This window comes from Pollachius pollachius (assembly GCF_949987615.1).
Source record: "Pollachius pollachius genome assembly, chromosome: 11".
Lineage (NCBI taxonomy): Eukaryota > Metazoa > Chordata > Actinopteri > Gadiformes > Gadidae > Pollachius > Pollachius pollachius.
In genome coordinates, this window is record NC_136944.1 from 21,872,369 (window position 1) to 21,899,525 (window position 27,157).

General features: G+C 54.7%; 1 protein-coding gene across 1 annotated transcript; it reads left to right on the top strand.

Moving 5' to 3' along the window:
• Nucleotides 1-365: 365 nt before the first annotated feature.
• On the top strand, nt 366-27,157 carry setd1a (SET domain containing 1A, histone lysine methyltransferase). Its single transcript, XM_079746986.1, has 21 exons — nt 366-381; nt 1,514-1,658; nt 1,761-1,859; nt 2,378-2,648; nt 2,971-3,098; nt 3,852-4,108; nt 4,542-6,285; nt 7,073-8,038; nt 10,314-10,481; nt 11,447-11,531; nt 12,710-12,861; nt 13,221-13,251; nt 13,427-13,634; nt 14,052-14,095; nt 14,718-16,027; nt 16,448-16,826; nt 17,434-17,615; nt 21,294-21,404; nt 24,526-24,645; nt 25,103-25,240; nt 26,714-27,157. The coding sequence occupies exons 2-21, from the start codon at nt 1,521-1,523 to the stop codon at nt 26,885-26,887; spliced, it is 6,705 nt and encodes a 2,234-aa protein (XP_079603112.1). The 5' UTR covers nt 366-381; nt 1,514-1,520; the 3' UTR covers nt 26,888-27,157.

Consider the following 27,157-nt stretch of genomic DNA (forward strand, 5'->3'; position numbering starts at 1 on the left):
GAGACATGGAGCCTAACTCTGACCCTTGACCTGAACTTAGTGGGAGACGGTCGGGTCGGTGTCATGAAGGTCCCCTCGCCTTTCTACGAACTGCAGAGCATAACCTCACCTCAAGAGGGCGCAGTGTTAATCCTCCGTTTAAACTATTTGTGGCTTTATGAGGCAGATTCGATTATCTTCTAAAGAAAAGTATATTGAGCTATTGCGCGTAGTAACGTCAAAGTAATAATATGTATATATTTACAGAAACACAACGACTAATTGTAAGGGGTAGTGCGTTGTTTATATCGCATTGTATCGACTAAATTCCTTATCGAAAGTGCGGGCGCTGGGCAGCGGACTGCGTTTACCTCACTGATGGAGAACAGGCGAGGTTTTCAGGTTGGTTTCGCGATGGCCGATCGCTCCATAATATTTAGATTTTGTCTCAAACCAACAAGTCGGTCGTTCGCAGGGGGGTCGTAGCACATCGTCAGGCAATCGGAACGCTAGGGGTATCGTATGAGACCGCCGGCGGGGTCCCAGAGCGTTTCTTTACACGCGGATTTAGCGTCGGGGACCTGGTGTTTTTCTGCAGGCCTCACGGTCGCTGCTGCGCGGAGCGGCGGGCTGCTGCTCCCGAATGAGCGGGCAAAGCGTCCTACCTCGGCCGGCTCGCTTTATGGTCCGTATCTGGTCTGCGTTGCTCCACCGATCGTTAGCGGAGGGAGACGCGGCACACATGTGACCGACACGTTGCGTGGAAGTGGTCCCGATAAGGTCTTATTTAACTCGGCGCTAGTGGAGCTGTATGCTAACGCGTTAGCGGTGGCTTAAACCCGAGGAGCGAGATGGCAGGAGGCGCCCGCCGCGCACAGGCTCCGCTAGCCGCCTATAACCTAGGTCGCCGGACCGACTAACACGGTAATCCCGTACGAGTGTTTGTGTCACATGTGAGCAGTATTTGTGTGTTTTTGATGCGCTGTGCATTAACGCTGAGGTCCTCCAGCGGTGGCTAACGCGCCTAGCTGCCGCTCGGAGGCGGTGACGTAGGGCGGCGCGTTGTTGTGACAGCGGGGAGCCGATCCGAGTCCCGCGGTGGGAGAGTAACGGGACGCCGCGTGTATTCCTGAAGGGTCCCGAAAGGAGTTGAGTTGTGTCTGTTGAGAGGCATTCGTGATGATGCGTTGTTGTGACGCAGTTTATGGCGTTCTGATGGCAAGCTTGAATAGCACAATAACAATGAATACAATTAAGCCCACTGCCACAACAACACCTCGACACACGCTTTGGCATTGCAGCTGTGTGGTATAATTATTACAGTTTATCCGTATAACGCTCATCTTGAAGTACAACTCGGGGTACTGCCACAACAACACCACGCTTTGGCATAGCAGCTGTGTGGTATAATTATTACAGTTTATCCGTATAACGCTCACCTTGAAGTACAACTCGGGGTATGTTCGTGGTGGAGATCTTATTGGGTGCCCAGATTTTGTATCGTTGAGCAGCATCTTTGTGTTTCCACGTCCAGCTGTAGGATGGATCCAGACAGTGGGACTGAATCACAACGAGCCCTCAGTTTGCAGTGGAAGAGCTACAAGCTTGTTCAGGACCCGGCAATACGGAGGGTCACCCAAAAGATCTACCGATACGATGGAGTGCATTTCAGCGTGCCGGTGAGCCCCTTTACACCGTACTGCACATCTACAATCGAAACGGTTCCACTGAAACCTCTTATTTGTTGTGTCTAAAAATAAACTGTTTGTTTTCCATTCCAGGACCCCGAGTTTCATCCGGTGGGAAATCTGCAAGACCCCCGACCTCGTCGAATCTGGTCCAGATACACAGAGCTGTCCCTGCCAGTGCCCAAGTTCAAGGTGGGAGGAATGACTTCAATGTTTATGTTACGTTTAGTTACACAGCAGTAATGTAATACATGACTCATTTTCGCAGCCACTTCAAGCTCTTAAAGTCTCATTGTATATAACATTTGAACTGGCTTGATGCTGAAAATATTAGTCAATGCTGATCGATGGTGATTTCAACAATGCTATCAATAAAACCAGATCCTACAGCTGATGTATTGTACGAATACAAATATGCTGGTCAGCTCATACCTCTTATTTGTGTACAAGAAACTTCCTATTGACGCTCCTAAACTCTTCCATCTCTACCCCGGCCAGCCAAACTGCCCCTTAGCTGCACAGCCGGTTAAAGTGTACTGAACGCTGTTGTTGAAGTTTTAAAAGTCTCCCGGCATTCACCCTGGGAGGAGACAATTCTTACACATTGTGACTTTAACAACTGTGTGTCTGACTCCCCTGCATAAACACGCACCCGTACACGCATGCATGCCCCGATCTATTCTGACGCACCGTGCCTTTCCCCCCCACAGCTGGATGAGTTCTACATCGGCCAGATTCCGCTCAAGGAGGTGACCTTCGCCCGCCTCAATGACAACATCAAGGAGCCCTTCCTGGCCGAGATGTGCGCCAAGTTCGGCGAGGTGGAGGAGATGGAGATCCTGTTTCACCCCAAGACCAGGAAGCATCTGGGCCTGGCCCGGGTGCTCTTCACCAGTACCCGAGGCGCCAAGGACACGGTGAAGCAGCTCCACAACACGTCGGTCATGGGCAACATCATCCACGCCCAACTGGACATCAAAGGTACTGTGTGCACCCGGTTCCTTCGCTTGTGTGACCGATCTTGGCGTTCTCTGAAGGCACTTGAACGGGCCAGTGCCATAGTTATACTGTTGTGTTATTACTCAGTGGGGTCAGAGAAAGTTCCATCAAAAGAGGAGAACGATCATTAGTTTGGTAAAAAAAAGAAGACGAATGGGAATTAATACCGGTCATTGTTTTTTTGTATCCCAACCCTCCTAGAAGCTGGTGCTGTTTCCGTGTCTGATATGGTAGTGTGTTGTGTCTGGATACGTTCTGACCCTGTGTTTGTGGTCTTCCTGGGACGGCGGTGGGTGCCCTCCAGGCCAGCAGAGGCAGAAGATCTACGACCTGCTGGTCAGCGGCGCCTTCACCCCCCAGACGGTCCCCCTCGGGGGGAAGGCCCTGACGGAGCGCCTGCCCACCACACAGCCGGTGACGCAGCCCGACACGGTACCGACCCCCCCTGTGCAGTGGCTCGTTCACTTTGTGTGTGATCTCTCCACCGGTCTCGGTACAGGACTGTTCTACCGTCTCAAATATACGTTCTTATCCACCTTATTCCAGGCCGAACAATGTGCGCCGCCGTGACGACCAGTCGGGTTTCCCATTTCCAGTTAGAAGCGAGAATATGTAGCTGGTAGTACTTTAGCGAGAGGAGTAGTTTGGGCTCCACTTGCCATTTTGACCTAATATAATATATAACTTTTAATACTATTGCTGTAGCCTTAAAGATATGCGCTAGCGGTGCAAATGTGCTAGCCGTTATGTAAACAGCACTCGACCGGAAATGGAAAACTGGCGGGCCAATATGAATCATGGAAAGTAGAACGGTGGCAGAATAAGGTGGATACCCTGTCGCTGTGACCGGAACAGGAGACCTTCTGACACACTCAGGACTTTTAGATAACTTAAAGGTTATTAACTTAGGGAGAACAAGTTTACAACAAGTTGTAGATCCGTGAAGCCCAAGGCGTCACCGGTTCTCATGATTAGCACATTATTTAATTATTTCTTTGTGCATTAGGCCCTCTGTGACGAGTAAACCTTTTCTGTGATGATTCAAATTGCAACAAAGCGATGGCTGTTTAATCAAACACGGACACCATCCAAGCCAACATACTTCTACCCTTTGGTTCACGTTCTCGTTAAATCGATCGATCGATCGATCGATTGATTGATTATCCGTTTTCGTTCCCCCCTCAGTCTTCGGACATCCGGCGGCGGCTCTCCAGCGAGATGGTGGTCCAGGCGGCCGCCATGCCGGCCCCGGCCCCCGGGAGCGTCACCCCGTGCTCCAGTGAACCGGGCTTCAGCGACCAGCGGCTGGAAACGCCCCCTCCCTCGCACACGGGCCCCTTCACCCCGGCCTCCACGGCCTCCTCTCAGGGGGGGGGCACGCCGTACTCGTCCCGTTCGGGAACGCCCTTCTCGCAGGACTCAGGCTACGCTGCCGGCGGCAGGTGGGTTGTTTTTGTTCCACTCCACGAGGTCCGGGCTTCGGTTACAGGGAGCTGCTGGTTCAAAACCAGCTGCTATTTGTCCGGAGGCTTTGGTTTCTTGTTATTTGGCCACGTCTGTATTTCTAAGGTTCAAACGGGAAGAGAAGAAGCTTAGAAGTTTAGAACCATCAACTAAGATGGTCACTAATGGATCGATTAAGGTTTAGGACTGTAGAATGCGGACCAGAGTAGTGAGTGTGTTGTTGTCGTCTAGCTTATCGTTAGCGGTGCGCTCGGCCACTGAACTCCAATGAGAGGTGTGTAACGATGAGACGGACGCACTAGAACCGAACCTAAGAATCCTCCGTGTTGACGAGCAGCCACCCCCCCCCAGCCCAGACGCTGACCCAAGTCTCTGACCCTGACCCCCTCCCTCCCTCGCTCTCTCCTCCAGACACGCCGGCTACACCGCGGCGGCGCTGGGCAGCGGCTACCCCCCCCAGGACATGCTGCCCTCCTCCTCCTCCTCCTCCGCCGTCACCTCCTCGGTGGGGGGGTACAAGGTGTCCCGCTACCCCGAGGAGCCCCAGGAGCCGTCCGGCTACCACCGGGGGCGGCCTATGTACCCGCCCTACCGCCACAACGAGCCGCCCTGCTACCCCATGTACCCCAACGCCGGGCCCCCGGGGGGGCCCCACCACCTGTCCATGCCCCCGCCGGCCTCGGCCCAGTACGAGCCGCCGCCCCCGCTGCCGCCGGCCGCCGCCGACCGGGAGCGGGAGCGGGAGGCGGGGGGCGGGCGCTACGGCGCCGGCTCCCGGCGCTCCTCCTTCCACCAGCAGGACACGAACTCGTCCTCCTCCTCGTCCTCCTCCAAGCACCACTCCTCCTCCCACCACTCGGAGCGCCGGGAGGAGCGGCGGGAGGAGCGGGGCTACCGGCGGGACAGCCTGGGCTCCCGCTCCGGGGACCCCGGGCACCAGCGGCACCGCAACCACCACCACCACCACTCCCACAACCACCACGGCGCCGCCGGCCGCCGCCGCAGCAGCCACGAGCGGGAGCGCGAGCGGGAGCGCGACGGCGAGTTCGGCGGGCCGCGCTACAACTCCTCGGCCGCCTACCGCTCCTCCTCCAACAGCATGTCCCCGCCCCCATCGTCGTACCCCGCCTACCCGGCCTCCTCCAAGGAGCCCGGCGCGGCGGCGCCGCTGGAGCCCCCGCCCTCCTCCTCCTCCTCCTCCTCCGCCGCCGCCTCCTCTCGCCTGGGGGGCGCCGGGGTAGAGAGGGGCTCTCTGCCCGGCTCGGGCGACAAGGACTACCACGGCGGCTCCGCGCCGACGCCCGCGCCGCCGCCGGCGCCGCCGCCGCTGCCCCCGGCCTCGGTCATCGCGGCGGCGGTGGCGGAGACGCTGGGCTCGCTGGACTTCGGCCGGGACAGCCCGCCGCGCGAGGAGCAGTGGAGCAAGCCCAAGCGGCGGCCCTGCACGCCGCCGGCGGCGCCGCCCAAGACGCCGGCGCCGCCCGGCTCGCCGCCGCCGCCGCCGCCGCACTCCTCGGTGGCCTCCTCCTCCACCTCTCCGTCCTCCACCTCCCTCCCCCACCAGGGGCAGCCGCCCTCCTCGTCGGCCGGCTCCCCGCCCCCCTCCCCGCCGCTGCCGCCGCCGCGGGACGGCTCCTCCTCGCCGGAGCCCGACTCCACCAATGAGAGCCTGCCGTTCGTGTACCACAGCAGCAGCCTGGACTCGCGCATCGAGATGCTCCTGAAGGAGCAGAAGGCCAAGTTCTCCTTCCTGGCCTCGGACGAGGAGGAGGAGGAGGACCGGCGGGAGGAGCGGCAGAAGGCGGCGGCGGCGGTGGCGGCGGCGGCGGCGGCCGGCGGCGGCGGCGGCGGCGGCGCGGGGGTGGAGGCGGGCCGGGAGGGAGACGGGGGAGAGCAGCAGCGGAGGAAGGGGGAGGGCCGCCGGGGGAGGAAGCCTGGCAAGGGGGGCGACGGCAGGAAGAGCCCGCCGGTCATAGCGGCCGCCATGCCCTCCTCCTCCTCCTCCTCCTACTCCCCCCACCTCCCCTCCTCGGACGACCCCCAGGCCGGTCTGCCCGGGGCCGCTGGGGCCCCGCAGGAGGAGGGGCCCCTGCCCGGCACCACGGAGCCCCAGAGGGTGGGCGCCCGGACGCCCCCCTACAACGGACAGAGCCAGGTAGGAGGATGAGGATGATTATGATGATGATGACGATGATGCACGGATGCGTTCACACCGGGGACAGGAGTGGTTGAGGAGTTGAACCCACGCAGGAAGCTGCTTCACGCGCTAGGGCGGCGGTGGCATGTTGGGTTAAAGGTGACGCTGGAGAGCAGTTGGGTGGAAAACAGGAAGGCCGTCCGTAAGGTATTAGAGAGAGAAAATGTGCTGTGAGAGCTTGTCTGTTTTGAGGCGGCGGTTCTGACTTCGTATGAGCCTGTTTTCCATTCTGGACCGCCCCCGGCAAATTTCTGACCAATCAGGGTCTTTCTTCCCTGGTTTGGATCGGAGAATCCATCTTACCTGTCAATCACAGGTGCTCGGAATGCAAAAGCTGTCAACGTTGTTGACAGCGCATTGGGTCCTAGGAATGCGCTATACAAGACTGATTTATAATTGTTATATGGTGGAGAAATGTAGGAAGGGAAACGGAAGAGATGGAGGGGGGAATTTCTGGCTGTCAAGGCAACGAGTTGGGAATAAAAAAGTCAGCATTTCTTTGGGTCGCGGAGAACTGCGTCATTGCAGCTGAGCTTCCTTTGACGCATCTCATGTGAAATGAAAGAACGTGTGAAGAATTTGCAGCGATTTTGGAAAAAGTGAGCAAGATTTACAGACGCAAACTAAATGGGAGGCAGGCCGTACTGCAGTGTCGTAGGAACGTGAACATGTGGTTTGTGATGTTGTTGTTATCGTTATTGTTATTGTTGACGAATGACTGACCCGCTGTCCCCCCCGCCCCCAGTCGTCCCCCCACTCCTCGGGCGAGGACATGGAGATCTCCGACGAGGACGAGGCGGCGAGCTCCATCACCACGGTGACGGCCCACCAGCCGTCGGGCTCGCGGGCCTCCTCGCCGTCGCAGTCGTCGCAGGCGGCCCAGCGGGGGGGGGAGCCCTCGGCCTCGCCCCCGCCCCTCTCCGACCCCCAGCACTTTGGCTCCTCCATGCACCCCTCCTACCCGCCCCACCTGCCGCCCGGCTACGCCCTGCAGGCCCCCCACATGGGGCTGCACCCCGAGTACCCCCCGCCGATGCCCCCCCACATGTACGACTACGCCAGCTCGGTGGAGCTCATGAGCCAGTACACCGGCGGGCCCCCCATGTCCTTCCAGATGCAGACCCAGATGCTCAGCCGCCTGCACCAGCTGCGCGTCTCGTCGTCCAGCGCCCCGCCCGGCGACGAGGCCGCGCCCCCGGGCGACTACCCCCCCCCGCCCTACCACCACCACGCCATGCCCCCGCACCTCCCCTACCTGGCCGAGGACGGGGGCGGCGCCGGGGGCAACGGCGGCGCCGGGACGCACTACGACCCGGAGCACCGCTACATGCCCCCCCACATGGCGCCCTACAGCTACCCCGACCCCCACGCCTCGCAGCTGCCCCCCCACCACGGCATCCCGCCGCCGCCGCCGCCGCCGCACGCCGGCTGGCCCCCGCACGTCCTGCCGCCGCACTACCCGTCCTACCTGGCCCCGCCCCCCGGCTACGGGACCATGCCCCCCGGGGAGGAGCAGGAGTACGGCGCCCCCGGCGACGAGCCCCCCCTGCCGACGGAGAGCCCCCACGAGGCCACGGTGCAGCTGGCGCTCGCCACGCTCATCCAGGAGATGAAGAACATCATGCAGCGGGACCTGAACCGCAAGATGGTGGAGAACATCGCCTTCGCCACCTTCGACGAGTGGTGGGAGCGCAAGGAGACGAAGGCCAAGGTGAGGCCGCGCGCGCACTTGGTGGTGTTGGTGTTAGTGTTGTTGTTGTTGTTGTTAGTGTTGTTGTTGTTGTCGTTGGGGTTGTTGGGGTTGTTAGTGTTGTTGTTGTGGTTAGTGTTAGTGTTGTTGTTGTTGATGTTGTTGATGTTGTTGGTGTTGTTGGTGTTGTTAGCGTTGTTAGCGTTGTTGATGTTGTTGATGTTGTTGTTGTTGTTGGCGTTGTTGGCGTTGTTAGCGTTGTTAGCGTTGTTGGCGTTGTTAGCGTTGTTAGTGTTGTTGTAAGTGTTAGTGTTGTTAGTGTTGTTGTTGTTGTCGTTGGTGTTGTTGGGGTTGTTAGTGTTGTTGTTGTGGTTAGTGTTAGTGTTGTTGTTGTTAGTGTTGTTGATGTTAGTGTTGTTAGTGTTGTTGGCAGAGATGTGGACTCAAGTCACATGACTTGGACTCGAGTCATGATTTTGATGACTTCAGACTCGACTTGACAAAATTACGCATGACTTGCGACTCGATTTAGACTTGACTGCTATTGACTTGAGGCTTGACCCGGACTTTGCCTCTTTGACTTTTAATGACTCGACATGTCTTGAGTCAAAAACATTTATTGTTTTAGATATCTAACCTATTTCCTGCCTAGAGGGCTAGACACCCAAGACGCATTCACTTCCGTGAAGATGGAAAAAAAAAACATTATAATTTATATAATTTATGCTTTCTTCAGAATCACAGTTTAAGTTTCATATCGGCTTTGTTTCAGTTGGTCTTATTGAGTGACGCTAGAGGTGAGGACGTTCAGCAGTGTTGCCAGATTGGGCGTTTTCTACCGCCCTATTGGGCTACATTTTGAGGACGTTCAGGCGGTGTTGCCAGATTGGGCGGTTTTCTCACCCTATTGGGCTACTTTTAACAACATAAGATTTCGGCGCATGCGCATATCATAACACATTTGAAGACAGAAACGATGAACATATTATTTACTGTATTGATAAGAAATGACTGTACATTAGAGTGATAGGTTGAAATTATGATCAATAGCCTAATAATGACATTATTAAGTAAAGATACATGGTGACTTGTTCAAGGCTTGAAAAAGTTTGGGACTCGACTCAGACTTGACTGCTAAGACTTGAGACTTACTTGGGACCTGCCAAACAGCGACTTTGTCCCATCTCTGGTTGTTGGTGTTGTTGTTGTTGTTGGGGTTGTTGGTGTTGTTAGCGTTGTTGGCGTTAATTGTGTTATTGTTGTTGGTGTTGGTTGTGTTGTTAGTGTTGTTGGGGTTATTGGTGTTGTTGTTGGGGTTGTTGGTGTTGTTGATGTTGGTTGTGTTATTGTTGGTGTTGGTTGTGTTATTGTTGTTGGTGTTGGTTGTGTTGTTATTGTTGTTAGTGTTGTTATGTTGTTGGTGTTGTTAGTGTTGTTGGTGTTGTTAGCGTCTAGCGGTATTAGCATTACTAGTGTTATTACTTGTTGACTAGCTGCGGCGTCGGGGTCAGTGAGCTGGTATGGAGTCAGCACGGTTGGGTTGCTAACCACAAGGCCGTGTTCCCTGCTCCATACAAACAATGCACTGTATGTGTGCGTTGCTACGGCTACTTTAACAGAGCACACGCCCACAGCCACGTCTGAAGGGATGCCTCCATGCTGACAGTGGAACAGCAACGATGTGTCTGTGGGGAGTCATGCATCTCTCGGTATAACTGGACGCGTCTTAGACTGAGGCGACGTGTAAACTGTTAAGAAAGAGAAGGTCTCTGCTGAGTTGGAGCCCTAGGGGGCAGTGTTGATTAACTTTTGTTTTGTGTGTGTGCCTGTGTCTGTCTGTCTGTCTGTCTGTCTATGTGTGTGTGTCTGGCTTTCTGTGTGTGTGTGTTTGTCTGGCTTTCTTTCTGTGTGTGTGTGTGTGTGTGTGTGTGTTTCTGTCTGCGCGTTCATGGATGTGTGTGTGTTTCTGTCTGCGCTTTTGTTTGTGAATGCATCTGTGTGTGTGTGTGTGTGTGTGTCTGTGTGTGTCTTTCTGTGTGTGTGTGTGTGTGTCTGTCTTTGTGTGTGTGTATCTGTGTCTGTCTTTCTGTGTGTGTGTGTGTGTGTGTGTGTGTGTGTGTGCGCGCGTGTCTGTCTTTGTGTGTGTGTGTGTCTGTGTCTGTCTTTTTGTGTGTGTGTGTGTGTGTGCATGTTTGTGTCTGTCTTTCTGTGTGTGTGTGCGTGTTTGTCTGTCTTTCTGTGTGTGTGTGTGTGTGTGTGTGTGTGTGTGTGTGTGTGTGTGTGTGTGTGCGTGCAGCCGTTCCAGACCATGGTGCGGGGCGTGTCGGCCCTGCGGGACGAGGAGAAGAAGGAGGAGAAGGCCAGCCGGCCGCGGGAACCTCTCATGGCCCTGGTGGACTGGGCCAAGAGCGGGGGGGTCGAGGGCTTCGCCCTGCGGGGGGCGCTGCGCCTGCCCTCCTTCAAGGTACCCACTCACCCACTCACCCACTCACTCACCCACTCACCCACTCACTCACTCACTCACCCACTCACCCACTCACCCACTCACTCACTCACTCACTCACTCACCCACTCACTCACCCACTCACTCACTCACTCACTCACTCACTCACTCACTCACTCACTCACTCACTCACTTACCCACTCACTCACCCACTCACTCACTCACCCACTCACTCACTCACCCACTCACTCACTCACTCACTCACTCACTCACTTACCCACTCACTCATGCTCTCACTCACTCACTCACTCACTTACCCACTCACTCATGCTCTCACTCACTCACTCACTCACGCTCTCACTCACTCACGCTCTCACTCACTCATGCTCTCACTCACTCACGCTCTCACTCACTCATGCTCTCACTCACTCACGCTCTCACTCACTCATGCTCTCACTCACTCACTCCCTTATGCTCTCACTCACTCCTTCCCTCACTCCTTCCCTCACTCCTCCCTCACTCCTTCCCTCACTCCTTCCCTCACTCGTCCCTTCACTCCTTCCCTCACTCCTTCCCTCACTCCTTCCCTTACTCACTCCTTTACTCCTTCACTCATTCCTTGACTCCTTCCTTCACTCCTTAACTCCTTCCTTCACTCCTTTATTTCTTCTCTCCATTACCCCTTCAATCTTTCACTCACTGGGCTATATGACACCCGTATGAGAGGAGATTCTCCCTAGGTGTTTAGTTTATCTATAGACTACTTTAACAAGCAGAGTATTAAGTCTTAAAAAGTATTATTATATTGATAAATATCAACTATAAGACCTCACATTTGACTTGATGACACGAGTAGATATGTAATAATGCTTTGATATCGTTTCAATTCATCTTCTGCTTGAGCTCATGACTGAAGGTTTCTGAGACGAGATTCTTAATTAGTGAATGACGTGTGATTTGTCATGTGACCCGTGTCTTCTTCCCAGGTCAAGAGGAAGGAGCCACAGGAGCTAGACGAAGAGGACATGAAGAGGCCGCGACCTTCGACCCCGCCAGACGAGGATGACGAAGGTGAGCAAGGATCATCTGTCACATTTCTCTTATTCGTAATATGTTCTAAATCTTGGAGTAAATCATTAGACAGGCGTGCTTATTCACACATCAACGTTAATAATCATTTCATATATTTTATGAGTGTGACTTCTCTATGTTGGACCCTTCCACAGGGGTTATTATTTTCCGCTAGAGTGTAGACACCATTACTTACTATTTTGGCTTTGCATTTGTTGGCTTCTTTCTTTGGTGATCCGACAGGACCAAAATAGAAACAGGTGAAGTTGTGGCTTGCTCGAGAAGTTGAGAAAAAATATTGGTAACAAAACAGGAAGGTCACGGTGTGTTCGTAGACGCTTCGGTATGTCCTCATGAGAGAACATGATCGAGTGCTGAATGAATAGTTCTGTGTTTAGACTAAGTCCAAGAATGTTTGGACTTGGGCTTTTGGTACAAAACTTTAGCTCATTTTATGAGCTGGGAGGCAGTCTACTTGCCTTGTTGTTTTTAGGGTTAGGGTTTCATTTCAAAGGATGCGATAGACAATAAGCTATTAGCCTGTACTTTGTGACCCACCAACTGACACACTATCAATTGTAAAAAATAAAAAAAAACAGTTGCAGCGCAATAGCTAATAAAACATTCTAGCATTTTAAGAACAATGGATACCCTGATGATTACTTGATTTCAGACTTTAGAAGAATGGTGGTTCAGACCATTCACAACCATATTTTCATAACGGTCTGTTCTAGAACCATGCTGTATTGTATTGCCTCGTGGGTCCAAAATAGCAAGCCTACCCTTTTTAACCTTTACCCATTAACAACAAAGCATATTTAAAATGGTGGCCTGACAAAAAGGGGTCTGAACTTTGAAAGGGTTAAGAATACCAAAACACAGAAGAAGCAGTTAGTGAATTATCTCAAAACAACAATCAGTGAAACGTCAAACGACAATCAGTGAAGCATCACAAAGCAACAATCAGTGAAGCATCACAAAGCAACAATCAGTGGAAAATCACAAAACAATGACAGGCCTGAAGACACGAGCATAGACAACCGGAGACATGAATAGAAAACAATCCCATTGGGACTGAATCAACGAAGACGTCAACAAGAGGAAAACAGAACACAAAAACAGGTCATGCGTCAGAAGTTGGTCTGTTCTCACGCTTGTGTGTGTGTGTGTCATCCCAGGTGCGGAGAACCGACACTCCGACAGGGAACGCCATGGAGGGCCGGAGCGTGGCAGCAGCAGCAAGAGCCGGAAGAGGAAACCCAGGAACCGCAAGCCCTGGGAGCTGGACAGCGAGGGCGAGGAGACCTCAGACGGATCGTCCTCTGAGAAGGTGTGTGAGAGCGGGGTCGTCTACCTGGGTCCCCATAGGTCTTCGTGGTTCATCCTGGGTCTTCGTGGGTCCACCTAGGTCCTGCTGGGTGTCTGTGATGAGAAGAGACTCCAGCACACACGTGTTGGGAGGAGATAATCACGTGGATGTTTTCATTGATCGTTTCGTGTTGTTGATCAATGAGTAGCTTTGTCGCAGTAGATCATGAATGGGCGACTGTGAGGCTGTTAATTGAATAGTGCTTTAAGTGTTTCCATGTGCACGCGTGCACGTGTGTGCGTGCATGTGTCGCTGGGCTCGGTGCAGCTGGCCCTGGCCAGTGTTGTAACCAACCTCTTTGTCTTTTCTTGGTTCTGCAGGAGGAAGGGGAGAGTGGAAAGGAGAGTGATGGTAGGCTCCGACAGTCTATCCCCTCATTCGTATTTTGTACATGCACCCCATTTCATCTTAAAGTTGAGGAGTTTTGTTTCACTTCAATAGTGACATTACCTAAAGGGAGATCGTACTTCAGGCCCGGTTCCCTGCTTCTCAGCTGTCATTCCTGATCGTACCGTTTCGGTTTCAGACGACGCACTCAGTGCGGACAGCGATGACGAGAGCCTGTCCTCATCCTCCGGGGGCTCCTCCTCTTCCACCTCCTCCTCCACCTCCTCTTCGGAGGACGAAGATGAGGAAGAGGAGGGGGAGCGACTGGACAGCGAGGGGCTCGACACCATGGACGAGACCACCATGGACGGCACGCCCACGGACCGCCACAAAGACGCAGACGGCAGGTGTGTGTTTTGGAATAACACACCTGGTGTTATTCAACCAGGTGTGGGTTGGGCTCGGCCGCAACAAGCCGTTGGTGAACCAGCCTTTCCCTGTTCCTTAGTGGCATAACACATGGGAGTGCCACCCAGATGCACGCTGGATAAATCAAAGCATCGTTTCCCGCAGTCCGCTGGGAAGGCCGGTAGATCTAGATCCATCTAGGGTACATCTAGGTGGAAAAGCCAACTTGTGACGTCACTTAAAAAACAGGAAAGGGCCTGTTTTCAAACGGCTCGGAAATGGCTCATCCCACCCACACCTGGTGGTACAATAAGGGCCTCTTCAACACGTACGTCATCACCCCCCCGGCCTCCTCCGTCGTGATACGATGACGACCTGATACCATGTTGTTGAGCTGCTTTTGTTTTTCTCCTCAGGGATCCTTCCGCAGCACCGGTTTCCAAAGCGGGCGAAAGACCAGGTGGGTGGAGAAGTGTGACTCACAGAGACTCATCATAAGTACCTCTAGCATCCTGTTTGACCCAGTCCCAGTCCACCTTCAGAATGCACCACCAATACAATAGCATGTTGATCGCATGCTAGTGCATGACTTACATGTGGCTGACCCTTAGAGGGCGATTTGAGTCAACGTTTGACCTCTTCTCCTGCTCGTGGAGATTTGGACCAGGATCAGTCCTGGGGGGCACCGCAGATCACTTTTGATCTAGAGCAAGTTGTTTTATGGTTAGGTTTCAAAATTATTGGCGGCACGTGGCTCAGGAGGTAGGGTGGGTTGGCTTGTAACCGGAAGGTTCGCCAGTTCGATTCCCGGCTCCCGGAGTGTCGAGGTGTCCCTGAGCAAGACACCTAACCCTCACCGCTCCTGAAAAGCTATCGGTCACCTTGCAGGGTTGACTGCGCCGTTTGTGAGTGTGTGTGTGTGTGTGTGTGTGTGTGTGTGTATGAATGGGTGAACGTCGGGCAGTATTGTGAAGCGCTTTGAGTGGCCACTGGGTGCATAAATTCAGTCTACTTCCCATTCGTTAAAAGAAGCGTCTTGTCTCCCAGTCCAACTCACGCCTTCCCCTGTCCCGTCTCCGCAGCGCCCCGCGAAACGAAACCCAGCGGCCCGTCCAAGCGGCCCCCCTCGCCCCCCTACCCGCGGCCCTCCTCCCCCGTGGTGCTGCTGCCCCCCCTCAAGAAGCGCCGCAAGGCCGTCTCCTTCTCCGCCGAAGACGCCGACGTCAAGCCGCCGCCGGCCCCCCTGCCGTCCCGCTCCCCCCAGCCGGGGGCCGCCGACTCGCCCCTCCTGTCCCCCTCCCGGCCCCTGGACTCCCCCCTCTCCTCCGCCCCCGCCTCCCACACCGGCCCGGCCGTCCAGCTCCTCCCCTTCGCCTCCAAGCCCGGGGAGGGCAACGCCCTCACCGTGCCCCCGTACAGCCGCGCCGCCGCCGGCCCCGAGGACCACAGGAAGCCCCCCGCCCCCCTGGGGTCCCCGCAGAGGAGCCCCGGCAAGCTGCCGTGGAAACGGGGCAAGGAGTCGCCCAAGTCCCCCGTGGCCCCGGCGGCGGCGGCGGCGGCCCCACCGCCCGTCATGGTGTGCCTCACGGTGCAGAACCTGCCGCCGGACCACGCCTCCATGTGCCGAATGGCCTACGAAGAGGCCCCGCCCCCGCCCCCCCCCGTGGTCAAGCGGGGCCGAGGGCGGTCCCCGGCGGCGGCGGGGACGGGCCCCCAGCGGGCCCCGGGCGAGGAGGACGAGGGCCAGCTGAGGCTCCGGGAGCAGCTGGGGGTGTCCAGCCTGCTGCAGCTGGCGGCGGCCCCGCCCGGTGCCCCCCTGTCGGTGCTGGCGGACGCGGCCCTGAAGGTGGACCCCGAGGCCGGGGACTCGGAGGAGACGGAGACCTCGGACGAGGCGGAGGAGCAGCGCATGGACGAGGAGCTCTTCCTGTCCCCCGAGCCGCTGACGCTGGTCATGGACCCCGAGGGCGTGGTGGTCCTCACCGAGCACAACTACTCCAAGCCCCCCGTGCTGCTGGCGCCCGCGCCCCGGCGGAGCTCCGCCTCCCTGAGGCAGGACCACGCCGCGCTGCTCCCCGCCGAGCTGGCCGCCATCTCGGGCGTGCTGGAGGCGCCGGAGGAGGTGATCGGAGAGGCGCCGCGGGGGGGCGACGGCGGCGGCGGAGACGACGAGCTGTCGTCGAGCGGCCCGCTGTACGAGGCCCGGGACGCCGTCGCCAAGGCGACCGCGCTGACCCCGCCCCACAAGAGGAAAGGGGCGGCACCCAAGGGTCTGGAGGCGGAGAAGGACAGGAGCAAGAAGAGGCGGAGGAAAGAGAAGCCGGAGCGCAAGCCGGCCAAGAAGGGCCAGAAGGAGCGGCCCGGCAAGAAGCAGAGGAAGGGGAAGCTGGCGGTACGTTGTGGCGCTTGGTGTCTGAACTTCCTGTTTGGAAGTGTGTTACCTGAGAGTGTGGTACCTGAAGGTGCGTGGTACCTGAAGGTGCGTGGTACCTGAAGGTGCGTGGTACCTGAAGGTGCGTGGTACCTGAGAGAGTGTGTCACTTGATGTTGTGTCACCTGAAAAAGTGTCACCTGCAAGTCTTGATTCAAGGGGTTCTGCTGGTTACGACTCAACTACGACTCGACACGTGGTCGTTCGTTGTCGGCCGGGATCGGGAAGGACCCAGATCCTTGGGGATCGTCGTCTCCGTCTGAAACGTGGACGAAGACCCCTTCGTCCACGTTTCAGACGCGTTCATGATCGGTTGGGTGTTTGCGGCCGCTTGAGTTTTTTTGCCCACGCTAACCCTCCCATCGCCCCCCGTCTCCCCAGGACTCGGAGGAGGACGTGGACGTGGAGGAGCTGGAGTCCGGCGAGCTGTCGAGCTCCTCGGAGGACGACGACCTGGAGGACGTGAGGAAGAGCGAGCGGCTCTTCCTGCAGGAGGCCGGGGTCACCACCTCCTCCCAGCGCAAGACCGGGCCCCCGACCCCGACGGCGGCGGGCGGGCCGCTGACACCGGCGCCGCCGCAGGTCCCCGTCAGCTTCGACACGCGCAGCGAGTACGAGCAGATGACCATCCTGTACGACATCTGGAACTCGGGCCTGGACACGGAGGACCTGCTGCTGCTGAAGACCACCTACGAGAAGCTACTGCAGGAGGACCACCGCACCGACTGGCTCAACGACACCCACTGGGTCGGCCACACCAATATCCTTCCAGGGCTACCGAGGGGGTCGGGTTGGGCCAGCGCTCGTAGCTGAAGCAGGGTCGCTACTGAGCTACCGCTATTGGCCTGCAGATGGCGCTGATGAGTATTCACCAGTAGGCAACGCTTCTGTTCTGTTAGCGTTCATTTAAATCATTTGGGGACACGATGAACCTTTGGAGTGTTTACATAGTAATTAATTTATTACAGAATATCAGAATCATAAGACATCGTTATGACGATATTTCTTTTTACTTTACCTTAAATTTTATGTTATCTTTATGGCACCATGATGGAGCGAGGCGCTAGTCGTTGACTTCCAACCACAAACACCCATCACCAAAGCTACCAAAAAATCTTACCGGTATTTTCACTTTTTCGTCCGATATTTGCGGCCCTTTTAACTCGATAAATACTTCCGATACTTGAGTAAAGGTGATTTGAGCCACTCTTAAGAGTTAAACTCGGGTTATGGCTTTACGTCTGAACAGCTTTCACCCGCGCCACTTTCCAACCCCTCACTCGAGCACTCCGGCGCCGAACGTTAAACGCCGCCGCGCCGCCGCGCTCCCCTTTATGTCACGGCTGTTTCCTTGACGACGCCCGCACCGACCAACCTGCCGAACCCACGCCGCAAGAGGAAGAGCGCGGAGCGGCTGCTGCGGGAGCACGTGACGGGCTGTGCCAGGAGCGAGGGGTACTACGCCATCAGCCGCAAGGAGAAGGACGCATACCTGGACCTGGACCTGCCCGAGCAGGTCCTGCTGGAGATGGAGAACCTAGACAGCATGGTGAGGAGGAGGGGGAGGAGGAGGAGGGAGGAGGAGGAGGAGGAGGAGGAGGAGGAGGAGGGAGTGAACAGGGCCTGATGGTGAGGGATGAGGGTGAGGAGGAGGGGAAGGAGGAAGAGGAGGAGGAGGGAGGGTCGAGGGAGGAGGAGGAGGAGGAGGAGGAGGAGGGAGTGAACAGGGCCTGATGGTGAGGGAGGAGGGTGAGGAGGAGGGGAAGGAGGAAGAGGAGGAGGAGGGAGGGTCGAGGGAGGAGGAGGAGGAGGAGGAGGAGGAGGGAGTGAACAGGGCCCGATGGTGAGGGAGGAGGGTGAGGAGGAGGGGAAGGAGGAAGAGGAGGAGGAGGGAGGGTCGAGGGAGGAGGAGGAGGAGGAGGAGGAGGAGGAGGGAGTGAACAGGGCCTGATGGTGAGGGAGGAGGGTGAGGAGGAGGGGAAGGAGGAAGAGGAGGAGGAGGGAGGGAACAGGGCCTGATGGTGAGGGAGGAGGGGGAGGGTGGAGGAGGAAGAGGCGGAGGGTGGGGTGAGGGAGGAGGAGGAGGGAGTGAACAGGGCCTGATGGTGAGGGGGAGGGTGGAGGAGGAAGAGGCAGAGGGTGGGGTGAGGGAGGAGGAGGAGGAGGAGGGAGTGAACAGGGCCCGATGGTGAGGGAGGAGGGTGAGGAGGAGGGGAAGGAGGAAGAGGAGGAGGAGGGAGGGTCGAGGGAGGAGGAGGAGGAGGAGGGAGTGAACAGGGCCTGATGGTGAGGGGGAGGGTGGAGGAGGAAGAGGCGGAGGGTGGGGTGAGGGAGGAGGAGGAGGAGGAGGGAGTGAACAGGGCCTGATGGTGAGGGAGGAGGGTGAGGAGGAGGGGAAGGAGGAAGAGGAGGAGGAGGGAGTGAACCGGGCCTGATGGTGAGGGAGGAGGGTGAGGAGGAGGGGAAGGAGGAAGAGGAGGAGGAGGGAGGGTCAAGGGAGGAGGAGGAGGGAGTGAACAGGGCCTGATGGTGAGGGGGAGGGTGAAGGAGGAAGAGGCGGAGGGTGGGGTGAGGGAGGAGGAGTGGGGAGTGAACAGGGCCTGATGGTGAGGGATGAGGGTGAGGAGGAGGGGAAGGAGGAAGAGGAGGAGGAGGGAGGGTCGAGGGGGGAGGAGGAGGAGGAGGAGGAGGAGGGAGTGAACAGGGCCCGATGGTGAGGGAGGAGGGGAAGGAGGAAGAGGAGGAGGAGGGAGGGTCGAGGGAGGAGGAGGAGGAGGAGGAGGAGGGAGTGAACAGGGCCTGATGGTGAGGGAGGAGGGTGAGGAGGAGGGGAAGGAGGAAGAGGAGGAGGAGGGAGGGAACAGGGCCTGATGGTGAGGGAGGAGGGGGAGGGTGGAGGAGGAAGAGGCGGAGGGTGGGGTGAGGGAGGAGGAGGAGGGAGTGAACAGGGCCTGATGGTGAGGGGGAGGGTGGAGGAGGAAGAGGCAGAGGGTGGGGTGAGGGAGGAGGAGGAGGAGGAGGGAGTGAACAGGGCCCGATGGTGAGGGAGGAGGGTGAGGAGGAGGGGAAGGAGGAAGAGGAGGAGGAGGGAGGGTCGAGGGAGGAGGAGGAGGAGGGAGTGAACAGGGCCTGATGGTGAGGGGGAGGGTGGAGGAGGAAGAGGCGGAGGGTGGGGTGAGGGAGGAGGAGGAGGAGGAGGGAGTGAACAGGGCCTGATGGTGAGGGAGGAGGGTGAGGAGGAGGGGAAGGAGGAAGAGGAGGAGGAGGGAGTGAACCGGGCCTGATGGTGAGGGAGGAGGGTGAGGAGGAGGGGAAGGAGGAAGAGGAGGAGGAGGGAGGGTCAAGGGAGGAGGAGGAGGGAGTGAACAGGGCCTGATGGTGAGGGGGAGGGTGAAGGAGGAAGAGGCGGAGGGTGGGGTGAGGGAGGAGGAGGGGGGAGTGAACAGGGCCTGATGGTGAGGGAGGAGGGTGAGGAGGAGGGGAAGGAGGAAGAGGAGGAGGAGGAGGGAGTGAACAGGGCCTGATGGTGAGGTAGGTGGGGGGGTAGGATGGTGAGGGAGGAAGAGGGGCGTAGTCCATCAGAGTTTATCTGAGGCATGGCTCCGGTGTGATATGAAGCCGTTGGTGATAGCTGTTGGCTGTTGCGTCAGAGGGAGGCCTTGACAAGCTCAAGGCCTCCCTCAGGGCCGCTCTCAGGGTTCCTGGGCCCCTAGGCTGATAACAGAGAGCTGGCCTGATAGCGCTGGCCAGGGGGGTGAGGCGGGGGGAATGGGGAGTGTCGGTGTAGGCAAATGTGTTGCAAAATTGTAGGTTTGTTGTGAGAACTTGTAGGATACAACGCAGAGAACTTGTGGACCCAAAAATCTGAACTTGAGTGCTAAAAATGTTCACACGGTCGTGGGCTGAATGTCAAACGAAAGATATTCACAAATGTGTAGATTGATATTGACATGAGTACGTTGATGGCTGCACACTTGTGATCCAACCTTTACTCGTATGAATCGTTTTTTACTCCGGTACTACCCTCAGTGACTATAACCTCTCGAATCGGTTGCTTTCACCTAGCAAACGCGCTCGCTCACATAATGGAAGGGACTCCTCTGAGCTCCTGGACTTTCGTAACACTCTGTTATAAACGTGTTGCAAAACTTACACAAGTAGCTCTGGAGGCCAGAGCAGGGGGAGGTGGATAGACCAGAACGAAAGTTTTGCTGTGCAGTCACATGTCAAAGTGCTGCTTACTGTGTAGCCAAGTGGGTGCGCTGACCTAGTCCAGTTCCACTGAACCCAATCCATCTGATAGGGCTTTATGCCCGCCAATAAACCCTGTTGTGATTGTGGTTATGGCAGCATAGTCACCCGATGAAAACGTTGGTATGTACGTTTCTGTTGAATCGTACCGATTCTGAACCACTGCCTCTAGATGCTTGTATATCGACATAGTTGTCTTTAATTGCTTGTGGCGCTTTGGATGAGCTTTTGTTGTTCTAAGGGAATAGAATGGGAAAGGCAATCTTCTGGTTGTGAAATTATTTTAATGATATGTTTGTATTACCACCACAATTGAAAACAAGTGTTTAACCTCACTAATTATAAGAGTCACGTACGTGTGTGTGTGTGTGTGTGTGTGTGTGTGTGTGTGTGTGTGTGTGTGTGTGTGGCGTGGCTTCCGATGCAAACCAGTCCCCCTGAACAGTCAAATTACGGAATTACGTGTGTGCAGATATATCCCTATCCTTTTATAGACATAGCAGTGTTATACTGTTGAAAATACCAAACTCTTCCACTTTACTAAAAAATAGGAAATGGTTAAAATTAGCTGAAGCCGGAGTCACAGTGAAACACAGCTTTGTATGTGAGAAGTTGCTCCAGGGAAACAAGTCTGTACTGTATAAATGAATACCTAAGACAAACACAAACAGCATTACCTGAGTCCGCATGTTAAACATCATCAGTGAACAAGTACTCCTTCAGTAAACGATGACTACTCCATTCCTTAACTGTTCATTGTAAGCTTATGCTTATTGTCGCATAAATTAATGTTGACCATTGGTTCACTGTTGTACCCTTATTAAGTGTAATCATTTATAATATTAGACACACACACACACACACACACACACACACACACACACACACACACACACACACACACACACACACACACACACACACACGTAAAGTGCCAAATAAATGCATCAATTAACATGTCCCCTCCTCCGGTCAGGGTACGAACCGGCTGCTGTCGGAGCGTCGCTCGGAGCAACGCCGCCTGCTCACGGCCATCGGAACGCCCGCCGTCATGGACTCTGACCTCCTGAAGCTCAACCAGCTCAAGGTAAACCCCTGGAGACACAGCCAGACACACCTGGAGACACAGCCAGACACACCTGGAGACACAGCCAGACACACCTGGAGACACAGCCAGACACACCTGGAGACACAGCCAGACACACCTGGAGACACAGCCAGACACACCTGGAGACACAGCCAGACACACCTGGAGACACAGCCAGACACACCTGGAGACACAGCCAGACACCTGGACACACAGCCAGACACACCTGGAGACAAAGCCAGACACACCTGGACACACAGCCAGACACACCTGGAGACACAGCCAGACACACCTGGAGACACAGCCAGACACACCTGGACACACACAGCCAGACACACCTGGACACACACAGCCAGACACACCTGGACACACACAGCCAGACACACCTGGACACACACAGCCAGACACACCTGGACACACAGCCAGACACACCTGGAGACACAGCCAGACACACCTGGAGACACAGCCAGCCACACCTGGAGACACAGCCAGCCACACCTGGAGACACAGCCAGCCACCTGGACACACAGCCAGACACACCTGGAGACACACCTGGAGACACACCTGGAGACACAGCCAGACACACAGCTCTGCAGCTTGACGCTGACTGCTGAGTGACGCACTGTAAACCACAAGTGATCATGTGACCATTTGAGTCCTCATTATTCTGGATCCTCCAGTGTGGACCGCTGTTTTGTCCCGGGTCGCCATTTCTAGCTCCGAAAGGGGTTGAACCCCGACTTAAACTATTGTGCGACTGCGTCCACACAAATGGCGCTGTCCTTAAACCGATCCGGCCAAGATCGCAAGTTACTTAGAGCTTCTCTGGGGATTCTGAGATATCTAATTTATTGTGAACAGCTAGGCTGCTACTGTATCAGAATTCGGCGACGATAATCTCTCAGAAAAAGGGGAAGGACTCATTTGACCATGAGGGCCGTTTTTCTGAAGAATGAGATGTTAATCTGTGTGTGAATGCGATACGCTCCCTAAAAGGAGAGACGGAGACCGGTATGAAGCGATAATCTTACAGTGCAGATAAAGGGGAAATAAATATTGACAATGGTCCACTGTACAGAGTGTACAGTCAGCCTCACGAAGATTGATGCTAGACACTACCTACAAACGATGCAGTTGTTTCTTCAGCTGTTACAGATTGGGGAATAGTATACATTCGGAATGTTATCTAGTGTTTGGAGTTTTATATATACTCTGTGTCATGGCAGGAAAACAAACCAAGCAGAAACCTTTCCAGTCATTGATAGTGTGAGCATCAAATGACTCACACAGCCCTGTAAACAAAGCGTCTGCATGATTAAACTTCCTCTGAGTATATCTGGGGGATGAGTGTAGATCAAGGCGGATTGTTGAGTTAGTTACAGAAGTGAGTCTGAGAATATCATTGACATTAAGGGCATTTGCCAGACACACCTGGAGACACAGCCAGACACACCTGGAGACACAGCCAGACACCTGGAGACACAGCCAGACACACCTGGAGACACAGCCAGACACACCTGGAGACACAGCCAGACACACCTGGAGACACAGCCAGACACACCTGGAGACACAGCCAGACACACCTGGAGACACAGCCAGACACACCTGGAGACACAGCCAGACACACCTGGAGACACAGCCAGACACCTGGACACACAGCCAGACACACCTGGAGACAAAGCCAGACACACCTGGACACACAGCCAGACACACCTGGAGACACAGCCAGACACACCTGGAGACACAGCCAGACACACCTGGAGACACAGCCAGACACACCTGGACACACACAGCCAGACACACCTGGACACACACAGCCAGACACACCTGGACACACAGCCAGACACACCTGGAGACACAGCCAGACACACCTGGAGACACAGCCAGCCACACCTGGAGACACAGCCAGCCACACCTGGAGACACAGCCAGACACACCTGGAGACACAGCCAGACACACCTGGAGACACAGCCAGCCACCTGGACACACAGCCAGACACACCTGGAGACACACCTGGAGACACAGCCAGACACACAGCTCTGCAGCTTGACGCTGACTGCTGAGTGACGCACTGTAAACCACAAGTGATCATGTGACCATTTGAGTCCTCATTATTCTGGATCCTCCAGTGTGGACCGCTGTTTTGTCCCGGGTTGCCATTTCTAGCTCCGAAAGGGGTTGAACCCCGACTTAAACTATTGTGCGACACACAAATGGCGCTGTCCTTAAACCGATCCGGCCAAGATCGCAAGTTACTTAGAGCTTCTCTGGGGATTCTGAGATATCTAATTTATTGTGAACAGCTAGGCTGCTACTTTATCAGAATTCGGCGACGATAATCTCTCAGAAAAAGGGGCGGGACTCATTTGACCATGAGGGCCGTTTTTCTGAAGAATGAGATGTTAATCTGTGTGTGAATGCGATACGCTCCCTAAAAGGAGAGACGGAGACCGGTATGAAGCGATAATCTTACAGTGCAGATAAAGGGGAAATAAATATTGACAATGGTCCACTGTACAGAGTGTACAGTCAGCCTCACGAAGCCAGCCTGTGTAGCGAGCTTCGGGCTGGCTTTAAGATGTGAACCAGCCTTAGATGGGCGGTAGGAGACATGATAGTTTGTCTTTTACTCCCCTCTGGTTGACTGAGAGAACCATTAGTCCTAGAAGCATCCCGCACCATGTCTGATCGAATGTGGGCCTTCAGCGCTGACCTGCATACACAGCACTAAGTTTTGGCTCAACCTACACCTTTCATCAAGTCAATCCTCTCTAGTTCCTGAGGAAGTGCAAAATGTAGTATCTGCAAACTCTCTTCCTGAACGTTGTGCATGCGTCACCTTGACTTTCTGTGCAGCTGTGCGTGTGTGTGTTTGTGTGTGTGTGTGTGTGTGTGTGTGTGTGTGCGTGTGCGTGTGCGTGTGCGTGCGTGCGCGTGCGTGCACACACACACATATACCATAAGTGTAACTGAACAACACACACACCATAAGTGTAACTGAACAACACACACACCATAAGTGTAACCAAATCTCTCTCTCACACACACACACACACACCCCGGTTTTGTTTCCCGTTCCATGCGTGTTAAGAAGGCTTATGACCTTTGTGTTCCCCTGCAGTTCCGTAAGAAGAAGCTGCGGTTCGGTCGGAGTCGGATCCACGAGTGGGGGCTGTTCGCCATGGAGGCCATCGCCGCCGACGAGATGGTCATCGAGTACGTGGGCCAGAACATCCGACAGGTAACGGTCCACTCGTCTTCAAGGTCTGGGTAGAGAATGACCGGTACTGGGCTTAAGGGGCCGAAGCCGATATTGGGAGGAAAAGATTACCAATATGGAAATATCCGCCGTTATTCAAGATATTAGATAAATCTGCCGATCTTCAGAATATTAGTTGTATCAGAGTCTTTGAAAATATAGAAATATCGGACGATATTCCAAATATAGACATGTCGGCAGAATTTCAAAATGTCGACAGATCGGCAGATTTTAAAAAATTGCGATATATTGGCCGATATTCAAGATGTCGATATATAAAGTATATCAGCAAACACACACCCCGATACGGTATATCTGCGATACGTCAATATCGGCCGATAAACATATCTGTCGGGCTCCAGTTCTGAGGGGGTTTTGGGATCGTTTGGGTCTCGCGTTTCACATCCTAACGCGCCGTCTCTCTCGGTGCTTTTCCAAGATGGTGGCGGACAACCGGGAGAAACGGTACGCCCAGCAGGGCATCGGCAGCAGCTACCTGTTCCGGGTCGACCACGACACCATCATCGACGCCACCAAGTGCGGCAATCTGGCCCGCTTCATCAACCACTGCTGCACTGTGAGTCAAGGGCGGGACCAAATAGCGATAAGCCTATATATTGTCGCCCTTCTTCGTGCAATACGAGAATCTATATACTGGTGGCAAATATCAAGAGAGAATTCTTTTCTTTTTCCTTATTTACTTACTTTTTTTTTTTTTTTTGCATTTAGATCGGCGATATTGCCCCAAATATCGATATTTTATGTAATAAAATAAGGCGCTCTGAACAGATAAATGCAGGCTGTGGTTTATAAGTGGGTAAAACTATGTTTAGTTAGATTAATGCTAGACACTACCTACAAACGATGCAGTTGTTTCTTCAGCTGTTACAGATTGGGGAATAGTATACATTCGGAATGTTATCTAGTGTTTGGAGTTTTATATATACTCTGTGTCATGGCAGGAAAACAAACCGAGCAGAAACCTTTCCAGTCATTTGATAGTGTGAGCATCAAATGACTCACACAGCCCTGTAAACAAAGCGTCTGCATGATTAAACTTCCTCTGAGTATATCTGGGGGATGAGTGTAGATCAAGGCGGATTGTTGAGTTAGTTACAGAAGTGAGTCTGAGAATATCATTGACATTAAGGGCATTTGGCAGATGCTTTTATCCAAAGCAACTTCAATAAGCAGGTTTGTCAGAAGAAAGAGAAACAATTTATCGCTGTCGTTGCAGTAAGGATGTTCATAGAACCAAGTGCCAAGCACTAACAATTCATAGGTTAACCCTTTCCCCGTAAACAACAAAGAAAGCTAGGAAGACGTTACACAATGCTAAGTACTATTTTTAGGTGCAAGGACGTACAACATACAATAAGTGTGAACATTATCAGCATTAGGGAGCATCGGTAGAGGCAGATCCAAAGTGTGAGCCACCTCTCCTGCTGCAGACGCCAGAGTTAAACCGCTATCCACGTCTGCGGATGTGTCCTGTCAGAAAAGGCTTTTGTAGTGTTTCCCGGAGATGTATGACTGAGGGTGAATCTTTGATCCGGCAGTCTTACTGCCTGGCCCGGAAACCTGTTAAGTGCACCTTGTTTCCTGTTTCATTAAAGAGCGGCTCTCAGAAGGGGAACCACATAACGGTTTCTACCGAGGCCAGTCTTGACGCTATTGATGTGAATCCTGAATGTCTGGACAGGAGGATTAAGCTTGCCTTCAAGTCGGGGAAATGAACTGATGCTGGCTGAGGTAGAATTTGTAATTAAACGATTGGTAGCAACCAATAGGCAGCGAAAGATAATGAAACCCCCAGTCCACCCAGATCAGAGCTTGTCTGCCGCAAGGTTTTAGATTATTCCTCTAAAGTCGGATTGGTAGGACTGAACGACAGCTGTGGTAAGATTAAGGAGTTAAGGAACCAAAAAAACTCCCTCCCTCCGAGTTTCACCACCGGTGATATTGCCTCTCACAGGAAGTCGCACGAAGCAGATATCCTCAGAGACGCGGTCACATCTAGCTCTTAAATCTCCCCTCCTCCCCTCCCCAGCCCAACTGCTACGCCAAGGTGATCACCATCGAGTCCCAGAAGAAGATCGTCATCTACTCCAAGCAGGCCATCGCCGTCAACGAGGAGATCACCTACGACTACAAGTTCCCCCTGGAGGATAACAAGATCCCCTGTCTGTGCGGCACCGAGAACTGCCGTGGCACGCTCAACTAGAACCTCCTCCTCCTCCTCCTCCCTCTCCCTCCTCACCCAGAATCTCACCTTCTTCCGTCCCTGGTTCGTATTTCGGGCCGCCCCAAGGGTAGTGTTCCCCCCCCCCCCCCCCCCCCTTCCCCACTCCCACCCCACCTGTGGTTTACACAGCTTAATCCAGGAAACAGAGATGCACACACTTGCACTTTTGACACATGCGGACGCACACACGCTTTCCCGCTTCCTCTGTTGCCATGGCAGTTCCCTGCATTATTGCATCCGTCTCCGTCC

Coding starts and splice junctions, on each gene's coding strand:
- setd1a (XM_079746986.1), top strand. CDS start 1,521: ATGGATCCAGACAGTGGGACTGAATCACAACGAGCCCTCAGTTTGCAG. Junction 8,039..10,313: donor GCAAGGAGACGAAGGCCAAG/GTGAGGCCGCGC, acceptor GTGTGCGTGCAG/CCGTTCCAGACCATGGTGCG. Junction 25,241..26,713: donor TCATCAACCACTGCTGCACT/GTGAGTCAAGGG, acceptor TCCCCTCCCCAG/CCCAACTGCTACGCCAAGGT.